The 21,150-nt window shown below is 44.0% G+C and overlaps 1 protein-coding gene across 1 annotated transcript in view; it reads right to left on the bottom strand.

The window, feature by feature from the left end:
* Nucleotides 1-21,150, bottom strand: part of MMP24 (matrix metallopeptidase 24) — a 152,617-nt gene that overhangs the window by 7,509 nt on the left and 123,958 nt on the right. The window contains exons 5-6 of the mRNA XM_089680995.1: nt 17,443-17,604; nt 3,002-3,213 (exon numbers count right to left, since the gene is read on the bottom strand). Coding sequence (XP_089537121.1) covers nt 3,002-3,213; nt 17,443-17,604 — 374 coding nt within the window. The remainder of the gene's footprint in view (nt 1-3,001; nt 3,214-17,442; nt 17,605-21,150) is intronic.

Genomic DNA, 21,150 nt, shown 5'->3' with positions numbered 1-21,150 from the left:
GGGAATGTGATCACTTATACGAAAAGGGAAAAAAAGTATTTCTAATTTCTATGTACAAATGTTTTACCTTTCATTTCAGTTTTAAACAGAATGGGTTGTTTTATAAGGTGGGTGATTCACATATACTTTAACCGCTTGCCCACGGCCCTATAGTAGAAGTACTGCTACAGGGCGGCAGGGCTGCGTATATACAGTCATGGCCGAAATTGTTGGCACCCTTGATATTTTTCCTGAAAATCAAGTATTTCACACAAAAAAGGTATTGCATTAACACATGTTTTGCTATACACATGTTTATTCCCTTTGTATGTATTGGAACAAATATAAAACAGAGGCAGAAAAGCAAATATGACATAATGTCACACAAAACCCCAAAAATGGGCTGGACAAAAGTATTGGCACCCTTAACTTAATATTTGGTTGCACACCCTTTGGAAAACATAACTGAAATCAGTCGCTTCCTATAACCATCAATAAGCTTCTGACACCTCTCACCCGGAATTTTGGACCACTCTTCCTTTGCAAACAGCTCCAGGTCTCTCTTATTGGAAGGACACCTTTTCCCAACAGCAATTTTAAGATCTCTCCACAGGTGTTCAATGGGATTTAGATCTGGGCTCATTGCTGGCCACTTCAGAACTCTCCAGCGCTTCTTTGCCATCCATTTCTGAGTGCTTTTTGACGTATGTTTGGGGTCATTGTCCTGCTGGAAGACCCAGGATCTTGGACGCAAACCCAGCTTTCTGACACTGGGCCCTACAGTGCGACCCAAAATCCTTTGGTAATCCTCAGATTTCATGATGCCTTGCACACAGTCAAGGCACCCAGTGCCAGAGGCAGCAAAACAACCCCAAAACATCATTGAACCTCCACCATATTTTACCGTAGGTACTGTGTTTTGTTCTTTGTAGGCCTCATTCCGTTTTCGGTAAACAGTAGAATGATGTGCTTTACCGAAAAGCTCTATCTTGGTCTCATCTGTCCACAAGACGTTTTCCCAGAAGGCTTTTGGCTTACTCAAGTACATTTTGGCAAACTGTAGTCTTGCTTTTTTATGTCTCTGTGTCAGCAGTGGGGTCCTCCTGGGTCTCCTGCCATAGCGTTTCATTTCATTTAAATGTCGACGGATAGTTCGCGCTGACACTGATGCTCCCTGAGCCTGCAGGACAGCTTGAATGTCTTTGGAACATGTTTGGGGCTGCTTATCCACCATCCGGACTATTCTGCGTTGCAATCTTTCATCAATTTTCCTCATCCGTCCACGACCAGGGAGATTAGCTACAGTGCCATGGGTTGCAAACTTCTTGATAATGTTGCGCACTGTGGACAAAGGCAAATCTAGTTCTCTGGAGATGGACTTGTAACCTTGAGATTGTTGATATTTTGCCACAATTTTGGTTCTCAGGTCCTCAGACAGTTCTCGTCTCCTCTTTCTGTTGTCCATGCTTAGTGTGGCACAGACAGACACACAATGCAAAGGTTAAGTGAACGTCTCTCCTTTTTATCTGCTTTCAGGTGTGATTTCTATATTGCCCACACCTGTTACTTGCCCCAGGTGAGTTTACAGGAGCATCACATGCTTGTAACATTCTTATTTATCCGCAGTTGTGAAAGGGTGCCAATACTTTTGTCCAGCCCATTTTTGGAGGTTTGTGTGACATTATGTCGAATTTGCTTTCTTTCCTCCCTTTTTTTGTTTTGTCCCAATACACACAAAGGGAATAAACATGTGTATAGCAAAACATGTGTAAATGCAATACGTTTCGTGAGAAATACATGATTTCCTGGAGAAATATCAAGGGTGCCAACAATTTCGGCCATGACTGTATACGTGATCTGCATTTCCAGGTAGGGGGTGTGCGGGCACCCTACCCACGCTGCCATTGGCGGCTACGGATGTCAATCACTGGGTCCCAGCCAGATATTCCCCGCTGGAACCCGACGATCGCCAAGTAAAACTGACAGGGGAGAGACCTGTGTGTAAACAGCACAGGTCTCTCTCCTGCCAGCAAGCACATGCTGCTGTGTATTTCTCTGCACAGCAGAGAAATACACAGCAGCATATTTCCCTAGTAAAACACACACAGCACACAGTTAACCCTTTGATCACCCCAGATGTTAACCCCTTCCTGCCCAGTGTCATTAGTACAGCGTCAGTGCTTTTTATTAGCACTGGTCACTGTATTAGTGTCACTGGGGATGTCAGTGGCAGTTAGTTCCCCCCAGTGTCAGAATGCCCGCCGCAGTTCCGCAATAAGTCGCTGATCGCTGACATTACTAGTATAAAAAAATAAAAACTAAAATCGTAATATATATACCGCCATTTGTAAACGCTATAACTTTCACGTAAACCAATTCATTTACACGTATTGGGTATTTTTGTAGCAAAGACATGGAGCAGAATACATTTTGGCCTAAATTTATGACGAAATTTGATTTTTAACATTTTTTTACTGGACATGTTTAATAGCAAAAAGTCAAAATTGTCGGTCTTGTCGGCGCAACAAAATAAAAACCGCACAGGCGATCAAATACCACCAAAAGAAAGCTCATTTCGTGGGAAAAAAGGACGTAAATTTAATTTGGGTGCAGCATTGCATGACCGCGCAATTGTCAGTAAAAGTAATGCAGTGCCGTAACGCAAAAAATGGCCTGGTCAGGAAGGGGGGTAAATCCTCTGGAGGGTAAGTGGTTAAGTAAGCTCTCTTCAGTGTAATGCTGAGAATCTAAACTTGTAAATATAAGAGGTGACTCAGAGACTTCTGGAGCCAGGCCCACGGACACTAGAGAGTAGGATGTTCTTGGCACTGACACCGATACACCTCCTATGTGTAATTACTAAGGGAAAGAGCAGCCTTACAATACCAGATGAATAGCAGCGCTGTAATTATATCATTATGCAAATATATTCTAATAACTTGCTTTCCATGAGCTCCATGAGTAACTGTTCGGGTGGTATGAGACGCAATTATGTAATATGAAACATTCGAGACGGCAATACCTTAAAGACAAACATCTCGCCTCTGAACAAAGCCACGGTATTAAAGTTCCCATCACATATATTCGGCCTGTTGCCTGGGTGGGCAGGCTTTTCTCCAGATGGGGGGCGGGGTCTTGGCTGCCTCTCGTGCTTTCTTTCGGACGTCGACTGTATCCTGCGTGGTGGAAGTGTAGGCAGCGGTCGAGTAGGCTCTAGTGTTTCCGCAGGGGGACCTTGAAAAAAAAAAAAATGTAAAATATAGTATGGAGGAAGGCTTTGAATTTCATTGTAGGAGGGGTTTCCCCATCGATTCTGCAACATCCAACGCGTTTCGTCAGTTGTCCCAGTAGCTACTGGACTCAAAGCTATAATATAAACAGTGTGTGTCAGTGTCTTCGAACCCACCACTGCTGAACACAGACACATACTTACTATTTATCCTCCTGTTTCTGACTGATTTAAAATGTAAAATATAGTATGGAGGAAGGCTTTGAATTTCATTGTAGGAGGGGTTTCCCCATCGGATGTGCAATCATTTTTTATAGACTATGGAAAGATTGCAACCCCCTGTCAAGTTTGTGCTTGCTATGATTGGCCCAGAAAAAGTCCAAAAATGTAATTTACTAAATACATCAAATGACTCCAACGCGTTTCGTTAGTTGTCCCAGTAGCTACTGGACTCAAAGCTATAATATATAAAGTGTGTGTTAATGTCTTCGAATCCACCCCTGCTTAACACAGACACATACTTACTATTTATCCTCCTGTTTATGACTGATTTAAAATTTAAAATATAGTATGGAGGAAGGCTTTGAATTCTATTGTAGGAGGGGTTTCCCCATCGGATGTGCAATAATTTTTTTTTTATAGACTATGGAAAGATTGCAACCCCTGTCAAGTTTTTTCTTGCTATATATGGCCCAGAAAAAGTAAAAAACATTTAATTTACTAAGTACATCAAATGACCCCAACGCATTTCGTCAAATGTCACAGTAGCTACTGGACTCAAAGCTATAATATATAAAGTGTGTGTCAGTGTCTTCGAACCCACCGCTGCTTAACACAGACACATACTATTTATCCTCCTGTTTATGACTGATTTACCCAAGCTCTCAGCTCTGAGACAATTGCTATACCTGACCCAGGCGAAGTTCCAAGCAAATGCGTTAGAGTCCAGAAATGTAATTTACTAAATACATCAAATGACTTACAACGCGTTTCGTCATTGCCCCAGTAGCTACTGGACTCAAATAAGTGTGTTCCTGTGTCCTAAAACCCACATCTGCTTAACAAAGACACATACTTACTGTTTATCCTCCCGCTTCTGACTGATTTACCCAGGCTCTACTCTGAGACTTAATTCCTTAACCCTAATGAAGGGGGGCTGTTTGGCCCCAAACATGTTGGCTGTCATTTGCTCTTTATTGGCCATTTTTGGAATCAATAAATTATATTTCAGGACTCTCAACACATCTATTCGGTGGGTCTTCTGGCTCAACTATATATAGACTTCTCAAGCCTGGTGATCCCCTATTTTCGAGGGAGGTCTCACAAATTGTAGAGAACTTCCAAACCTAGGCTATCCAGACAAAGTAAAGATCTATCACCTACCACCTAAAGATTTGTATCCAGCACCTCCTACTTCTACTTTTATTTTATTTTTCTGTCCTAGATAGGTATATTAACCTTCTTTATTTGTACTGATGACTATGTCACCAAGACAGAAAGTGATAGGACATCTAAAACTGTACAGTTGTTACTCATTTTCCAATGAAGACACTTATTCTAGTGACAGCGAAAAGGGCAATTTCCCTCATTTCGTAGAGATTTTCTTTCTTCTTCGGGACAGGGAGTCAAGAAAATGTTTCAGATATACATTCACTTAAAGTGTTAGTCCACCCAGAATTTATATTTTAGTTTTTGCTGGTAAACGTTTGGAGCCCAATATTTGTGACTTCGTACCAACCTTCTCTCTGTACATGTTTAAACAACATGAGAGTTTATTTTATCTCCATCTTTCTTCTATCTGTATTCTATTGATGAAACCTCTGCACTGAGATCCCAGGTTTGCACACATTATGAGGGGCTCCAAACATTCCTGTGCTGAGTTACTGAGACCTCCTGTGCCCATTATGAGAGGCTCCCATGTCTGCATACCTTCTGTGCCCATCATGAGGAGCTCCCAACATTTCTGTGGTGGGTTCCCAGGTCTGCAAATGTTATGTGCCCATCATGAGGGTCTCCCAACATTCCTGTGGTGGGTTCCCAGGTCTGCAAACATTATGTGCCCATCATGAGGGGCTCCCAACATTCCTCTGGTTGGTTCTAGAGTCTGCACACCTTCTGTGGCCATCAAGAGGGGCTCCCAACATTCCTGTGGTGAGTTCCCTGGGCTACACGCCTTCTGGACTTATTATGAAGGGCTCCCAACATTCCTGTGGTGAGTTCCCGGGTCTGCACCTCTTCTCTGCCCATTACAAGGGGCTCCCAACATTCCTGTGGTGAGTTCATGGGTCTGCACACCTTCTGTACCCATTATGGGGGCCTCCCACATTCCTGCTGGATGTTTATTTATTTTATATTATGAAAAATGAAACAAGAGGAGCTGGAAAGAACAAAAGGTGGGTTAGAACACCAACACCTCCCAGGAGGAAAGGAACAAGGTTGGGAATTCTGGGAAGATCTTTTTTTTTTTTGAGTAGCCAAAACATATAAGAAGTCAGGGACTATCACAGCTCACTGGGCTCCAACTGTATCTAAAATATCATTTTTGGCTGGAATGACCCTTTAATTTATTGATATTAGTTGTGCTGCATCACCAGAACGCCACCTTGGCCCAGGATAGGTGATGTCAGAGGATAGTAGCCCTGGCAAAGGTCTTGTATGTAAGACAAGACATTACAAGTCCCTTTCAATTCTCCAAACATAATCCATGCACATCCACTACTCCTTGGTCCTGTAATCTATTTTTCATTAAATTGTTTCAGTAAAGCACATTGTTCTATGTACAATACAAATCCCTTAGTCCACAGTCCATCTCGGGAGTGAGCAAGAGGGGCGGCTATGCTTGTACATGGAGAATGAACGTAGCCACCCTCTAACAGGAAGTCAGATCACAGCAGCAAAAACAAAGGAATTTGGAGATTTGGAGGTAGCTGAGAGCAAAAGAAAGGACTTTTTTGAGTTAAGAATACAAACTTGAATAGAAATTCCAGAGTTTAGTGTCTTGTTAAGAGCTGTCAGTGCTGTGAATTTCCATTTCACTTTTCCTTTTTTCTGCCTATTTTCTGCAGAAACAAAACCCTGCCAGGACAATGTGTGTTGTCTTGTTCCTGATTAGTGAGTCAGACGGGTTGGTAGGGCTGGCTGCGTTGGCAGTCACGTTGGATTACATGCGAGGCATGCGGCTGTGTGTGCCCACCAATGCAACTGCTGAAAGTGCCAGGCTGCCCAAATCTAGAAGTACTGGGGACTAGGAAGCAGTGCTGCTCGCTAAAAAAACCTTTCTTCCCCAATATCAGTATTCCAAGTAGGCTTCATGTGCATTCAGCTATGGCATCCCTGAAGAACTATTACTCCCTATAAATTGCTGAACACGTCAATTACAAATACTATTATCATTGTTAGTATTGATCTTCTACAGTGCTGTACAATGTGGGGACCAGTGCCGGGACAAGGTCTTCTACAGCCCAGGGCCACCAGGCCAAACTGCACCCCCCCCCCCCTCAAGAAGTATGAGCATTATGTGCCAGAGAATACCCCCCCCCCCCAAAAAAAAATATAAGTGAGTGCTAATCTGAATGCCCTAATCATAAATACCCCCTCCCAGTACAAATGCCCCCCCCCCACACTGATATCCTCCTGCCATCACAAATCTTTGCTCCTACCATGTCACCTCTTCTAGAACCCCCCCCAAATCCCCCCTCCTAGCTCAAATCCTCTTCTCCCATCCCCCTTCCCAACAAAAATTCCCCCAAATCACCACTCCTAGCACACCCCCTCAAATTATCCCTCCTAAAACAACTCTTACCCCCTGCCACCCCACCCAAATTACCCCTCCCAACACATATTTATTTATTTCAGGTACTTATTTAGTGCCGTCAATTTACGCAGCACTTTACATACAGTGGGGATCGAAAGTTTGGGCACCCCAGCTAAAAATGTGTATTAATGTGCATAAAGAAGCCAAGGAAAGATGGAAAAATCTCCAAAAGGCATCAAATTACAGATTAGACATTTTTATAATATGTCAACAAAAGTTAGATTTTATTTCCATCATTTACACTTTCAAAATAACAGAAAACTAAAAAATGGCGTCTGCAAAAGTTTGGGCACCCTGCAGAATTTATAGCATGCACTGCCCCCTTTGCAAAGCTGAGACCTGCCAGTGTCATGAATTGTTCTCAATCATCATCTGGGAAGACCAGGTGATGTCAATCTCAAAGGTTTTAAATGCCCAGACTCATCTGACCTTGCCCAACAATCAGCACCATGGGTTCTTCTAAGCAGTTGTCTAGAAAACTGAAACTGAAAATAGTTGACGCTCACAAAGCTGGAGAAAGCTACAAGAAGATAGCAAAGCGTTTTCAGATGTCAATATCCTCTGTTCGGAATGTAATTAAGAAATGGCAGTCATCAGGAACAGTGAAAGTTAAAGCAACATCTGGAAGACCAAGAAAAATATCAGACAGAACAGCTCGCAGGATTGTGAGAAAAACAATTCAAAACCCACGTTTGACTGCACGATCCCTCCAGAAAGATCTGGCAGACACTGGAGTTGTGGTACACTATTCCACTATAAAGAGATACTTGTACAAATATGGTCTTCATGGAAGAGTCATCAGAAGAAAACCTCTTCTACGTCCTCACCACAAAAATCATCGTTTGAACTTTGCAAATGAACATATAGACAAGCCTGATGCATTTTAGAAACGAGTTCTGTGGACCGATGAGGTTAAAATTGAACTTTTTGGCCGGAATGAGCAAAGGTACGTTGAGAAGAAGGGGCACAGAATTTAATGAAAAGAACAATCTAAGGTCCCTAACCCTCAAGGGGCGTACAATCTAAGGTCCCTAACTTACATTCATACATACACATACTAGGGACAATTTAGACAGGAGCCAATTAACCTACCAGCATGTCTTTGGTGTGTGGGAGGAAACCGGAGTACCCGGAGGAAACCCACGCAGGCACATGGAGAACATGCAAACTCCAGGCAGGTGGTGCCGTGGTTGGGATTCGAACCAACGACCCTAGTACTGCCAGGTGGGAGTGCTAATCATTTAGCCACTGTGCTGCCAACAGCCCCCCCCCAATCTCCCCACAGCTCCCCCATACCTCACATGATACCACAGTGCCCTGGGCAGCCACTCCTCCTGCCCACGCCTTGCGGGGGCACACAGGGAGTGCAGAAATTATATCAAAGCATGCATAAAAACAAGTGGCAAACAAACATACAAGGAGCAAGAAGTTACGCAGAAACAAGGCACAAACAGGGGCAGACTGACCATTCGAGCACTCGGGTACTGCCCGAGGACCCAGGGTCAGTAGGGGGCCCCATTAAATGCCCCTGGTACCTTTTTTATAGGCTTTTTTGGGTGTGCATTGAGTGTGGGTAAGGACACAGGGGCCCCATGAGTTGTCAGTCCGCCCCTGGTCACAAAGCAGTTCAATGGATCAGACAAGCAGCTGCCCAGTAGCTCAGCAAGAACAGACATCACCAGACACAGCTGAGGTCCCGTGTTCAGATCCAGACCCTGACTGCTTGCTTTAGTAGTAGCAAGACTTTTCACTAAGGCCCTGAGATCTGATATGCTGAAAAAGACTGAAAGAGGACAGAGCAGTTAGCTGAAAAACTAAAGCAGAAATCTGGGCAAAATATTTTTCCACATGCGGTGGAGATGTGCCCTTACCGCATGGTTTACCTGCTCATTTATGGCTAGGGGTGAGGGAGTAGGAGATAAAATGCCCTAATCTGCCAATCCTCCAAGTGCAAGACCAGTCCCCTACGCTCCAACCCCCCCCCCCCCCATACACACACGAGCAAGCGGTCTCGTGCATGGACTGTTCCTAACGTCATCATGCCCATTGACCGGCTCTGGATGTCAGGACAGCAGGAACAGTCCACTGCTAGACACGGGGGAGCGCTGTTCTCCAGAGGATTGAAGGATCAGGTAAGTATAGTTTTTTTCTTGCGCCCCTGGACAATATGAGCAGTTAACCCATGCATTTCAAGCACAGCCCCACTTCATGGAAAAATAAAATTGGCAGTAGTTCTGCTTTAAGGGTAAAAAATGAATGCAGATCTCCCTTGACAACATACAGCATGTGCAAAGCACTGATCTCTAATACAGTACTAACAGATCTCTTGCCCTTGAGTCTAGCATACTGTATGTCAGGTTCTGTCATGTTTCACATGACTGTCATATGCCTTTAAGTGTTCTTTGTATTTTGTCTCTGCTCCTTCCTTTCCTTTAGTTTAGTTCTTGCTGTATAGATATCCCACCCCTTTCCCAGTAATGCATTTCCTCTTCTAGCCTCATGTTTTATGGAAGCAGATCACATTATGATCTTTTGACCTATCCGATGTTCATTGTTGTAAGATTCTCTCAGTTTATGTAATAAACTTCACAAGATCTACAAGGTGTCATCTGATCAAGTCACTGCCTGTGTTATTCAACTAAGATTGGAGTTATCGCTATCTCATCACAACTGTACGTTACAGAGATCACACTTTCAATGCTTAGATTAGAGAGACAGATCAGGTTCACTGATGGTATTGTCACAGTGGCACTGACAGGTGCTACAGATGGAGATCGCCACCTGGCGACATCAAAAGTTTGCTAGGATATGTAATTACGTCAATGTTTGTTATTTATTTATTTCAGGTACTTATATAGCACCATCAATTTATGCAGCGCTTTACATATATATTGTACATTCACATCAGTCCCTAACCCTCAAGGGGTGTACAATCTAAGGTCCCTAACTCACATTGATATATACACATACTAGGGACAATTTAGACAGAAGCCAATTAACCTACCAGCATGTTTTTGGAGTGTGGGAAGAAACTGGAGTATGCAGAGGAAATCCATGCAGGCACAGGGAGAACATGCAAACTCCAGGCAGGTGGTGCCGTGGTTGGGATTTGAACCAACGACCCTAGTGCTGCCAGGAAGAAGTGCTAACCACTTAGCCACTGTGCTGCCCATACTTTTAGCAACAAAGTCACTTAAACAATTGCTGAGATTGCCAATTTAGACAGCAGCCAATTCAACCCACCAACCTACCAGCATGTCTTTAGAACTAGTTCTCTGAACTGCATGCTGTGAACCATGGCAGAGTTCTTACTACATTTGGCAGTAAGTCCCACAGACACACAGATAGGTGGAAATTGTAAACGAATGGTTCAGTGCATCTTTGCATGCGTTGTCTGCGAGTGCGTACACTAAAGAAAAGGTTACAAGCTCAGGTCTGCATTAGGTCCAAATTGCGCTGTCATTTCTTGCAAGGCCACTAGAGGTCTCACTTTCCTATGCTGCATTTTTCAACAAGAAACTCTCGCTAACCCAAACAGACGGGAAATATCATCTACATTTCTAGATATTCATGTGTAAGATATCATCTTCATGTAAATTGTATCACTTTTTTCTAAGCATCCGTTTTAGGTAGATGATCTGCATACTTGGACAAAGTCAGGGTGCATTGAAGCCAGAGGATCGATATGACAGCCAGGCCACTGGCATTTTCAGAAGGAGAGGTTGGCAGTGGCAGCTTTTATATTCGGTTAGTACATGTTTCCTTTTGCATTTGTAAAGCACAACAGACCTGATGGATGTCATCTGTTTTCTTAAACAGTCTGGTCTAAAGGGCCTTGGTCTTGCTATGGTGTTGTAAATGATTTATTTATTTCAGGCACTTATATTATGCTGTCAATTTACGCCGCACTTTACATATATATTGTACATTCACATCAGTCCCTAACCCTCAAGGGGCATACAATCTAAGGTCCCTAACTCACATTCATACATACAAATACTAGGGCCAATATAGACAGGAGCCAATTAACCTACCAGCATGTCTTTGGAGTGTGGGAGGAGACCGGAGTACCCAGAGGAAACCCATGCAGGCACAGGGAGAACATGCAAACTCCAGGCGGGTGGTGCTGTGGTTGGGATTTGAACCGACGACCCGAGTACTGCCAGGTGGAAGTGCTAACCATTTAGCCACTGCGCTGCCCAATAAATTCTATATGAAGACATTTTAGCATGTATAAGCATAGAGCAGCACATCACTTACCTACAGGCATGTGTCACCATGGGTAAGTGGTGTGCAGGGCTGTGGATCAGGGGGTACCACCAGTCCTCCTGTACGGGGCCCAGGCCAGCAAGGGGGCCCAGGCAGATGGGTGAATCAGATGTGGACAGGGAGGATGATCAGCTCATTGTGGGGGGAAATTACTGGAACCGATCCCCTGTATGGCTCCCTCTGCAGTAGCTGAAAGTTGGCTTCTTCTTCTCACCCTCCCGCTGGCTTTCAGCTGCTGCAGAGAGAGCCATACAGGGCATTGGTTCCAGTAATTGCCCCCCACTGCACCCATGACCATCCCTGTTCACCTTACGTTTCCCCTCTGCTGTCCAGGCCCCCCCTGTGTACCCCCACCCCGCAGTGCCACTGCCTCCCTCCTCTGCTTCCTACCAGCAGCTGCAAGTACATAATAGAATCCTTCAGGATGGAGAGTGGGAGAAGGGTCCTGTAAATATGTCAAATTTACTAGCCCCAGTGGCGTCCCGAGGCAGGTGCGGGGGGTGCGCGGCGCCCCGGGTGACATCGGACCCTCTCCATGAAAAGGTAAGTTGTAAAGCAAGCCGCCGATCCCCACAGGATGGATCGGATCTGTGGATTGGGGAGCATAATGGATCGGATTCTGATCCTTTATGCTCAATCCGCAGATCCGATCCATCCTGCGGGCATCGTTGGAGGGGGTGTCACCAGGTGTTATCGCATTGGGTGACACCAACCCTAGGGATGCCTCTGACTAGCCCCTTCCTTTCCTGAATGAACACAATGTGTGCTTGTAAACAGAACCTTGAAAAATTGTGTATTTCATTGATGTTTCTATTGCATTCTATTGATTGTATTGTATTGTATATTTTTTTCAGATGGAACGCGCGGGAACATCCAGCACTGAATGGGGTCTACTGACGCTGGAGGGGATTTATTTTTGCTGGGGATGTCTATTTTTGCTGCTGGGGATTCTGTTGTTGCTGGGGGAGGGGGGGGGCTTATGTTGCTGGGGGTCAATTGCTGCTGGCAGGATTCTACTGTTGAGGGAGAGGTCTATTGATGCTGGCTGCTGTGAGATCTGTTGCTGCTGCTGGGGGTCTATTGTTGCTGGGGTTCATCTAATGTGGCTGGGGTGGATCTATTCGTGCTAAGTGGTATTTTGTTGTGGGGGGGGGGGGCAATGTTGCTAGGGAGTCTATTGTTGTGGGAAGATCTATTGTTGCCAGGTGGGCCTATTGTTGTTGGGGGAGTCTATTCTTCAGGAGGGTCCACTGTTGCTGAGTGGGTCTATTGTTGCTGGCTGCAGGGGATCTATTTTACTATTTTTCTTGCTATCATTAACAAATTCTACACAAATTACTTAGCACCACAAAACAGTACTTGGTTCTGTATTTTCCTAAAGGGGTGGTACTAGGAGGTGGGTAGGGGGTGGACCCAAGAGACAGTGCTCGGAGGTGGGTAGGGTGGCAAAGACAAGGAGTGATTCAGAAAGGGGGAGTTCCTGCACCTATTCTCTGAGAAAAAAAAACCTATATGGTAACAGTAACAGTAAAAAACACCAAAAAACGAAACCAGCAAAATAAATAAATAAATAACTATATTAGTGTACTGTCCTTTTAAATTTTCCCTGCATTATATTGACCCCACTATGTTTTGTAGAAGCTTTCCAACGGGCTAGAAGTGGTCATCAAAAATGGGTCCCTTTTGACTTTGTAATTTAAAGTAAAACAATTTTGGTCAAATTTCCACGCTGGAAATTTGGGTCAAATTTGAATTAGACCTGAATTTGAATATAACTAGCTGGGAGTAAATGAAGTGGGGTGACATGCTCCCCCCATACCCAGATAACAGGATGAATTGATGAATAGAGAGGCAGGGGAGCACAGTGAAGGCGGATGTTTAGTAGGTGCAGCGTGGTGGGGGGCAGTAAACACACAAAGGCCCAAAGTACAGTAACTGATGTATTGAAGAATGAGCAAATAGTACAACAACCTGGTGGGGGAGCTCACCCGACTGGGAACTTACAGTCTATGTAGTGGAGCGTCAGTGGTAGTGGAAGACAGCACTTGCCAAGGAGGGTAGAACGTGGTCTGGCGGGTCCAACGCAAAAGGGGGCTTGCTGAGGTTCAGATGTAGACCCTGAGCTTTCCCTACTCCTCCAGAACATCTCCCTGCTGCTAGTGCTGTCCTTGACAGACGGGTATGCTCTCTCTACACCAGCGACTTCACAAAACATGGAGGCAGGGGCTTAAGAAGACTCTGCGTGACCCAAGATGGCCACCTGGGTCACCTGGATGCAGGATAGCCAACCGGAACGCTGCTGTGGGGAATCGAGCAAACCATACAGAAACTAAGTTTCCCTTGACTTCCCTTCCAGCTGCAGTACCGCTCCGGATAAGTGCCACCTACATTGGAGAAAACAGACTGTAGCTGCTATTTTACTGATAAGTAAAAAAAAAAATAAGTCAAATGAAAAATAGATTTGTTGGCCATCAAAGGTGGAAAAGTGGCAGCTAGACCCTGATTGTTTCTGCAGGGGAAAACTTACACTTTCCTCTCTCCAGCTTTTTAAATCTAGTTTAGCGGCGCAACAAGGTGTTCTATGAAGAGATGGCAGGAACACGGCTGATGCTTGGAATGGGCTGTACACGTCAAGCGTTGTCACAAACTGTACAGACTACCTTTCTGTACAAATTCCGTTATGTTTCCTTATAAGCCTAATAAATAATTCATAAGGGGAAAAGCTTGAAAAATTAGGTCAGAGTTCCTTTAATTTAGTGAAGAATCACAGCTCCGCTCTAGAAGTTTGCAGAACATCAAATTTTTAATTCCGGGCTTCTGACAGCAGTTGTTGGAGTCAGAGCTGCCTGGCAATTAACTGGCACCCAGACAGCTCTGGTAACACTAAACCCTGTAGAAAAATGTCACCTGCAGCCGCCACATTCAGACGGCAGTCAGACTTTATTGGGGCTTTCAAATTAGCACAGTTATCAGCTTAAAAGCCAAGACTGCAGCGGAAAGCCTGCTGACAGGAGTGACTGATAAAGTGCACCAGTAGTTTTGGAGAAGTTGTCCCTTGTCTCAACCTGGTAGAACAGTCATGGTACCAATTATGGAGGCACAGTGTACTAGAGTAGGGCTGGCAGGGATTCACACAGGCATCATAAGGAATTCGGAGCACATTTCTAACTGTCTCCAGATGCCTAGACCTATAGGGGTTTATTTACTAAAGCTGGAGAGTCTAAAATCAGACTCCCTTCTGCATAGAAACCAATCAGCTTCTAACCTCAGCTTGTTCAATGAAGCTTTGGCAATGAAACCTGGAAGCTGATTGGTTTCTATGCAGAAGTGAGTCTGATTTTGCACTCTCCAGCTTTAGTAAATAAACCCCATACAGTCAATACTCACACTTATGGTGGGTAACCTACAGTGTTTAATGATCCTATGGCATCAAAGATTTGCACTGTAGTAGTGTGGGCAATGCTCATCATGTGCACTGGCGCTCTTCATTGCCATTCATTCTGAATGACACCCCAATGCATTCATGCATTTTTGCCAAATGCATGCACCTTTTTTGGTGGACTGTGGTTGTGTTAATGTGTGTTTCTGTTAAAGCAGCCCATTCTGCACTAATGCAACACATGTTAACACATGACAAAATATGCAATAATGCGCGTGTGTAAAAAAGAACTGCAAAGTTGGCTAGATGCCAATGATTCACAGGAGCTGGCCCCTGGAGAATGATGACTAAGTCCAACGTTGTGACATTAAAAGACAAGCACTGATTGCAATATGCAAATAATGTGGATGTGCCTTTTGTCTTAAAGGGTTAAACTGTCCAGATCTGATATTTCAGTGTTTGGAGACTTAAACCAACTGACAGTTTCACCAAATGCCCCAAACGCCTAAGCAGACAGGGACAGAGTTCTAACAGGGACATCTGGCTGTTGATATACATAGGAAGCCAGGAGATGACTTGGCCCAACAGATTGCAGGTGAGCATATTAGTTACTAGCCTCTCTTTCCTGGAATTTTTTATGTCCTCTTTCTCATAATAGACAATAACCTCTTTATAATACAACCATTTTCCATTCTTTTCTTGCCCACATGAAAGAAAAGTCAAGAGATACAGAATCAGATAGATGCAAAACAAGAAACTTGAGGTTAAATGTCAGGAAAGCCTTCTAATTATTAAAAGATCACAAAAATTATGTGATTTTCATAATCTGGTCAGAAATCAAAAGGATGAGTTAGGCTGGAACCTGTGGGATTTTAGATCACCCTAGACTGAACATATAGCCCTAGGCATCAGAAAACAGTCTACGGATCTAACAACCCCAAGTTTGAAAATACAGTCAACTAATTAGATAGTCATAAGCTTGAGAGGATAGTTGACTCATCAGACAACCCTAAGTTTGAGGGGATAGTTGACTAATCAGACAACTTTAGGTTTGAGAGGATAGTTGACAGCTCAGACAAACTTATGTTTGAGAGGATAGTTGACAGATCAGACATTAGGCTTGAGAAGACAGTCAACTGATCAGACAACCCTAGGCTTGAAAAAGATAGTTGACTATTTAGGCAGCCCTAAGCTTAAGATGGTTAACTGATGAGACAATGCTTTACTTCATAAGATAGTTGACTAATTAGACAACCCTAGGATTCAAAAGACAGTGGACTCATCATGTAACCCTAGACTTCAGAAGACAGTCAACTGATCAGCCAACCTTATACTTCAGAAGACAGTCAACTGATCAGATAACCCTAGCCTTCAAAAGACATGTGACTCATCAGACAACCCTAGACTTCAGAAGACAGTCCATTGATCAGACAACCCTAGTCTTCAGAAGACAGCTGACTCAACATACAACCCTAGACTTCAGAAGACAGTCCACTCATCAGCCAACCATAGACTTCAGAAGACAGTCGACTGATAAGACAACCCTAGACTTCAGAAGACAGTTGACTGATCAGTCAACCCTAGACTTCAAAAGACAGTTGACTGATCAGACAACCCTAAATGTCAGAAGACAGTCGACTGATAAGACAACCCTAGACTTCAGAAGACAGTCAACTGATCAGTCAACCCTAGACTTCAGAAGAAAGTCGACTGATCAGACAACCCTAGACTTCAGAAGACAGCTTACTCAACATACAACCCTAGACTTCAGAAAAAAGTCCACTCATCAGCCAACCCTAGACTTAAGAAGACAGTCGACTGATCAGACAACCCTAGACTTCAGAAGACAGTCGACTGCTCAGACAACCCTAGACTTCAGAAGACAGTTGACTGATCAGACAACCCTAGACTTCAGAAGACAGTCGACTGATCAGACAACCCTAGACTTCAGAAGACAGTCGACTGATCAGGCAACCCTAGACTTCAGAAGACAGTCGACTGATCAGACAACCCTAGACTTCAGAAGACAGTCGACTGATCAGACAACCCTAGACTTCATAAGACAGTCGACTGATCAGACAAACGTAGACTTCAGAAAACAGTCGACTGCTCAGACAACCCTAGACTTCAGAAGACAGTTGACTGATCAGACAACCCTAGACTTCAGAAGACAGTCGACTGATCAGACAACCCTAGACTTCAGAAGACAGTCGACTGATCAGACAACCCTAGACTTCAGAAGACAGTCGACTGATCAGACAACCCTAGACTTCAGAAGACAGTCGACTGATCAGACAACCCTAGACTTCAGAAGACAGTCGACTGCTCAGACAACCCTAGACTTCAGAAGACAGTCGACTGATCAGACAACCCTAGACTTCAGAACACAGTTGACTGATCAGACAACCCTAGACTTCCGAAGACAGCTGACTGATCAGACAACCCTAGACTTCAGAAGACAGTTGACTGATCAGAGATCCCTAGACCTCAGAGGTTAGCTCACAAAACAAACCAAGGTTTGACAATTGATAGCAAATGATAAATTCTGTATGATCACTACTTTTTCCCTCTTATAAACAGCTTTGGATGTGTTGAGTCAATTCTTTATCTCCTTCTGTGCCCCACACAGTGTTTTGCTTTGAATAGCAGTAGTCATTCACAAACACAAATAAGAGATCTGTCCTATGCACCTGATGGGCCTGGTAGAGCTGTTACTTTTTAAGAAAAAAACATCTTCCTGTCTTATATGTTGTTCAGTATGCAAAAACTCACCATAAATCTTCTGAATTCCCTGTAAGTCATCTTGTGGAAGCTTAAAGTTGTGCGTTTCCATATACTGGTAGAATGGCGCCATGATAGCGCTGGGGTCATTAGAATGTTCCAGACCCAAGGCATGACCAAGTTCATGGACAGCAACGAGGAAAAGGTCGTTACCTGCAGTAGTAAAGAACATGCAGGTGATGAGACATTGGTCAATCATTAGCATGTGATACAGTTTCACTTCAGCAAACACTGATGTACATTTTTTATTTAAATCTAGTATAGAGCCCCTCCCACCATGCTACAAACTTACCTCTCCGTGGTAGTGGCAACCTATCACAGTGTTTACATCCTGCATGCGAAAATCTCCCCCCCCCCCCCCCCCGCACTGGGAACACCTATGCAGTGTGCAGTTCGAACATAACGAAAGTTCGACTGTGAACTTCGAACAGAGGGGACCATTCACTAAGCCTGAGTATGTGGTAAGATTCCACACAACTACTAAAAACATTTTTTAATGTTTTAGCTGTCAGTGGGTTCCCCAACTTTTTTAAAAAAATGTGTGGGGTCCCCCCCATCCATTCCAAGCCCTTCGGGTCTGGTATGGACTTTGAGGGGAACAATCCCCCGAAATCCATACCAGATCCTTATCTGAGCATGCAGCCCTGCAGGTCAGGAAAGGGGGGATGAGTGAGCACCCCCCCTTCCACCAAACCATACCAGGCCACATGCCCTCAACATGGGGGGAGGTGCTTTGGGGCACCCCCCCCCCAAAAGCACCTTGTCCCCATGTCGATGGGGAGAAGGGTCTCTTCCCCACAACCGTGGTCGGTGGTTGTTGGCGTCTGCGGGAAGGGGGCTTATCAGAATATGGAAGATGTTGCCCCCCCCATGTAAATGAGTATGGGGTACTGCTACCCATTCACAAAAAAAAAGTGTAGAGGAAAAATGACAGGAGACAGTCTTTGATAAGTCCTTCATTAAGAACATAAACTTAAAAAATGTCCCACCCAAAGTAGATCCAATGTCAATCACAATGCCCGCCGCCACTGCCAACCCAAAAAAAAGTGCTCTGCTCTTGATGCTGGCTCCTGCCATCTGACAGCTGCGCTGGGATTTATTGATTTATTTCAGGTACTTGTATAGTACCGTCACTTTACATATATATTGTACATTCACATCAGTCCCTAACCCTCAAGGGGCGTACAATCTTAGGTCCCTAACTCACATTCATACATACACATACTAGGGACAATTTAGAGAGGATCCAATTAGCCTACCAGCATGTCTTTGGAGTGTGGGAGGAAATCACTCTACCTGGAGGAAACCCATGCAGGCACAGGGAGAACATGCAAACTCCAGGCAGGTGGTGCCGTGGTTGGGATTTGAACCAACAACCCTAGTACTGCCAGGTGGAAGTGCTAACCATTTAGCCACTGTGCTGGCTGTATGTGACATACTTTGACAGCTTTTAAATACCGTGATGATGTCACAAAGGGCAGGGTCACTCCACCCCCTTGTGACGTCATCATGGGCTCTGACTGGAGACATCTGGATCAAAAGTGTAGTGGCCCCAAACCCCTAATCCTTGTCTCGAACACAAACCTAACATATCCTTTAAACTAAGATCTAATATTAAACAATCTCCTTTCTCTATACATTTATTTGGTCCTGCCATGGCAGCAGCTCCATCAAACACTCGCACTCCTGCTGACAGCTCTGCGTCTACAGATACCGCCACAGAGAATTCATCTCTGATTAGTGGCTCCAGGCACTTATATTTCCATTGGTCCAGGATTCATAAATACGCTCCAGTCTACTGAAATGTCAGAGCTTTGTGAGGAGCACCTGAAGGATTACCGTGAGTGCTGTACTTGTCAGTGTTTCTATGAATCAGTTATGTCTCGATGTTTTATTTTCCCAGAGAGGAAAAAAAGGAAATGTGCAATAAGTTTCAATAAGTTCTACTCATAACAATGAAATTTTGATGTCTGGGAGTTGCAGCAGAGAGGAAGAATGGAGCTATTATTGTTATTGTCACTAATTAAAGATCCCTGCAGATAAACAGATAATGAAATAATACGGCATGGAGATGCAGCGGGAGAAGCGAGGCAATGGGGGGGAATTACTAAAACTGGAGAGTTCAAAGCCAGGTGCAGCTCTGCATAGGAACCAATCAGCTTCCGGGTTTTATTGTCAAGGCCTAAAGTGTTACTAAACTCACAACAGTAAAATCCGTCTGTATATGCAGTAAAGCAAGCTTGTTACACTCACTGTGGAACCTAAATGGGTGAATAACCCCACATTGTTTAAAAAGGCTGTTTGATCCTGTCTTCTTTGACGCTCCCCTTCTTCAACTGTCCCCAATTCATATGCTGATAGAACAGAGCCTTCTAGAGGTTTAATGTTGATAAATGTAAATTCAAGCACTTGGGGGCTAGGAATACAAATGCATCATACATACTAGGGGGGGTACAACTGGGGGAATCAATGGTGGAGAAGGATCTGGTAGATCACAAACTAAATGGCATGCAATGCCAAGCTGCGGGTTATAAAGTGAGCAAAATCCTCTCTTGTATTAGGAGAGGTATAGACTCCAGAGAGAGAGATATAATTTCCCCCGGAACAAATCATCAGTAAGGCCTCATCTGGAATATGCAGTTCAGTTTTGGGCACCAATTCACAAAAAGAACATTGGGGAACTGGAGAAAGTACAGAGAAGGGCAACCAAACTGATAAGAGGCATGGAGGAGCTCAGCTATGAGGAAAGATTAGAGGAACTGAATTTATTCTCTCTTGAGAAGAGGAGATTAAGGGGGGATATGATCACCATGTATAATACATAAGGGGGGATATGATCTCCATGTATAATACATAAGGGGGGATATGATCTCCATGTATAATACATAAGGGGGGATATGATCTCCATGTATAATACATAAGGGGGGTATGATCTCCATGTATAATACATAAGGGGGGATATGATCTCCATGTATAATACATAAGGGGGGATATGATCTCCATGTATAATACATAAGGGGGGATATGATCTCCATGTATAATACATAAGGGGGGATATGATCTCCATGTATAATACATAAGGGGGGATATGATCACCATGTATAATACATAAGGGGGGATATGATCACCATGTATAATACATAAGGGGGGATATGATCTCCATGTATAATACATAAGGGGGGATATGATCACCATGTATAATACATAAGGGGGGATATGATCTCCATGTATAATACATAAGGGGGGATATGATCACCATGTATAATACATAAGGGGGGATATGATCTCCATGTATAATACATAAGGGGGGGATATGATCTCCATGTATAATACATAAGGGGGGATATGATCTCCATGTATAATACATAAGGGGGGGATATGATCTCCATGTATAATACATAAGGGGGGATATGATCTCCATGTATAATATATAAGGGGGGATATGATCTCCATGTATAATACATAAGCTAGGTATCCAGCACATGCTGGATACCTAGCAAGAGGCAGCACTCCAAGGCAATCATGTTCCCTGAAATTGCCGATAAGGAACATGCTCACTGAAGGAGAGAGCAGAGTGATAACAATGTCCACTGCTCCTTCATTGTCCAATCACAGACTGGGGGCTGGGAGGTGACTAAGCTGTATTACTTAACTGTAGCAAGTAAAGGATAACTCCACTTTTATTGAGAAAAAAAAAAC

This window comes from Staurois parvus, unplaced genomic scaffold (genome assembly GCF_062004578.1).
Source record: "Staurois parvus isolate SC_StPar_1 unplaced genomic scaffold, SC_StPar_1.0 ptg000255l, whole genome shotgun sequence".
NCBI classification, from domain to species: domain Eukaryota; kingdom Metazoa; phylum Chordata; class Amphibia; order Anura; family Ranidae; genus Staurois; species Staurois parvus.
The sequence above is the reverse complement of the archived record's forward strand: the minus strand, read 5'-3'. Positions and strand labels throughout refer to the sequence as shown.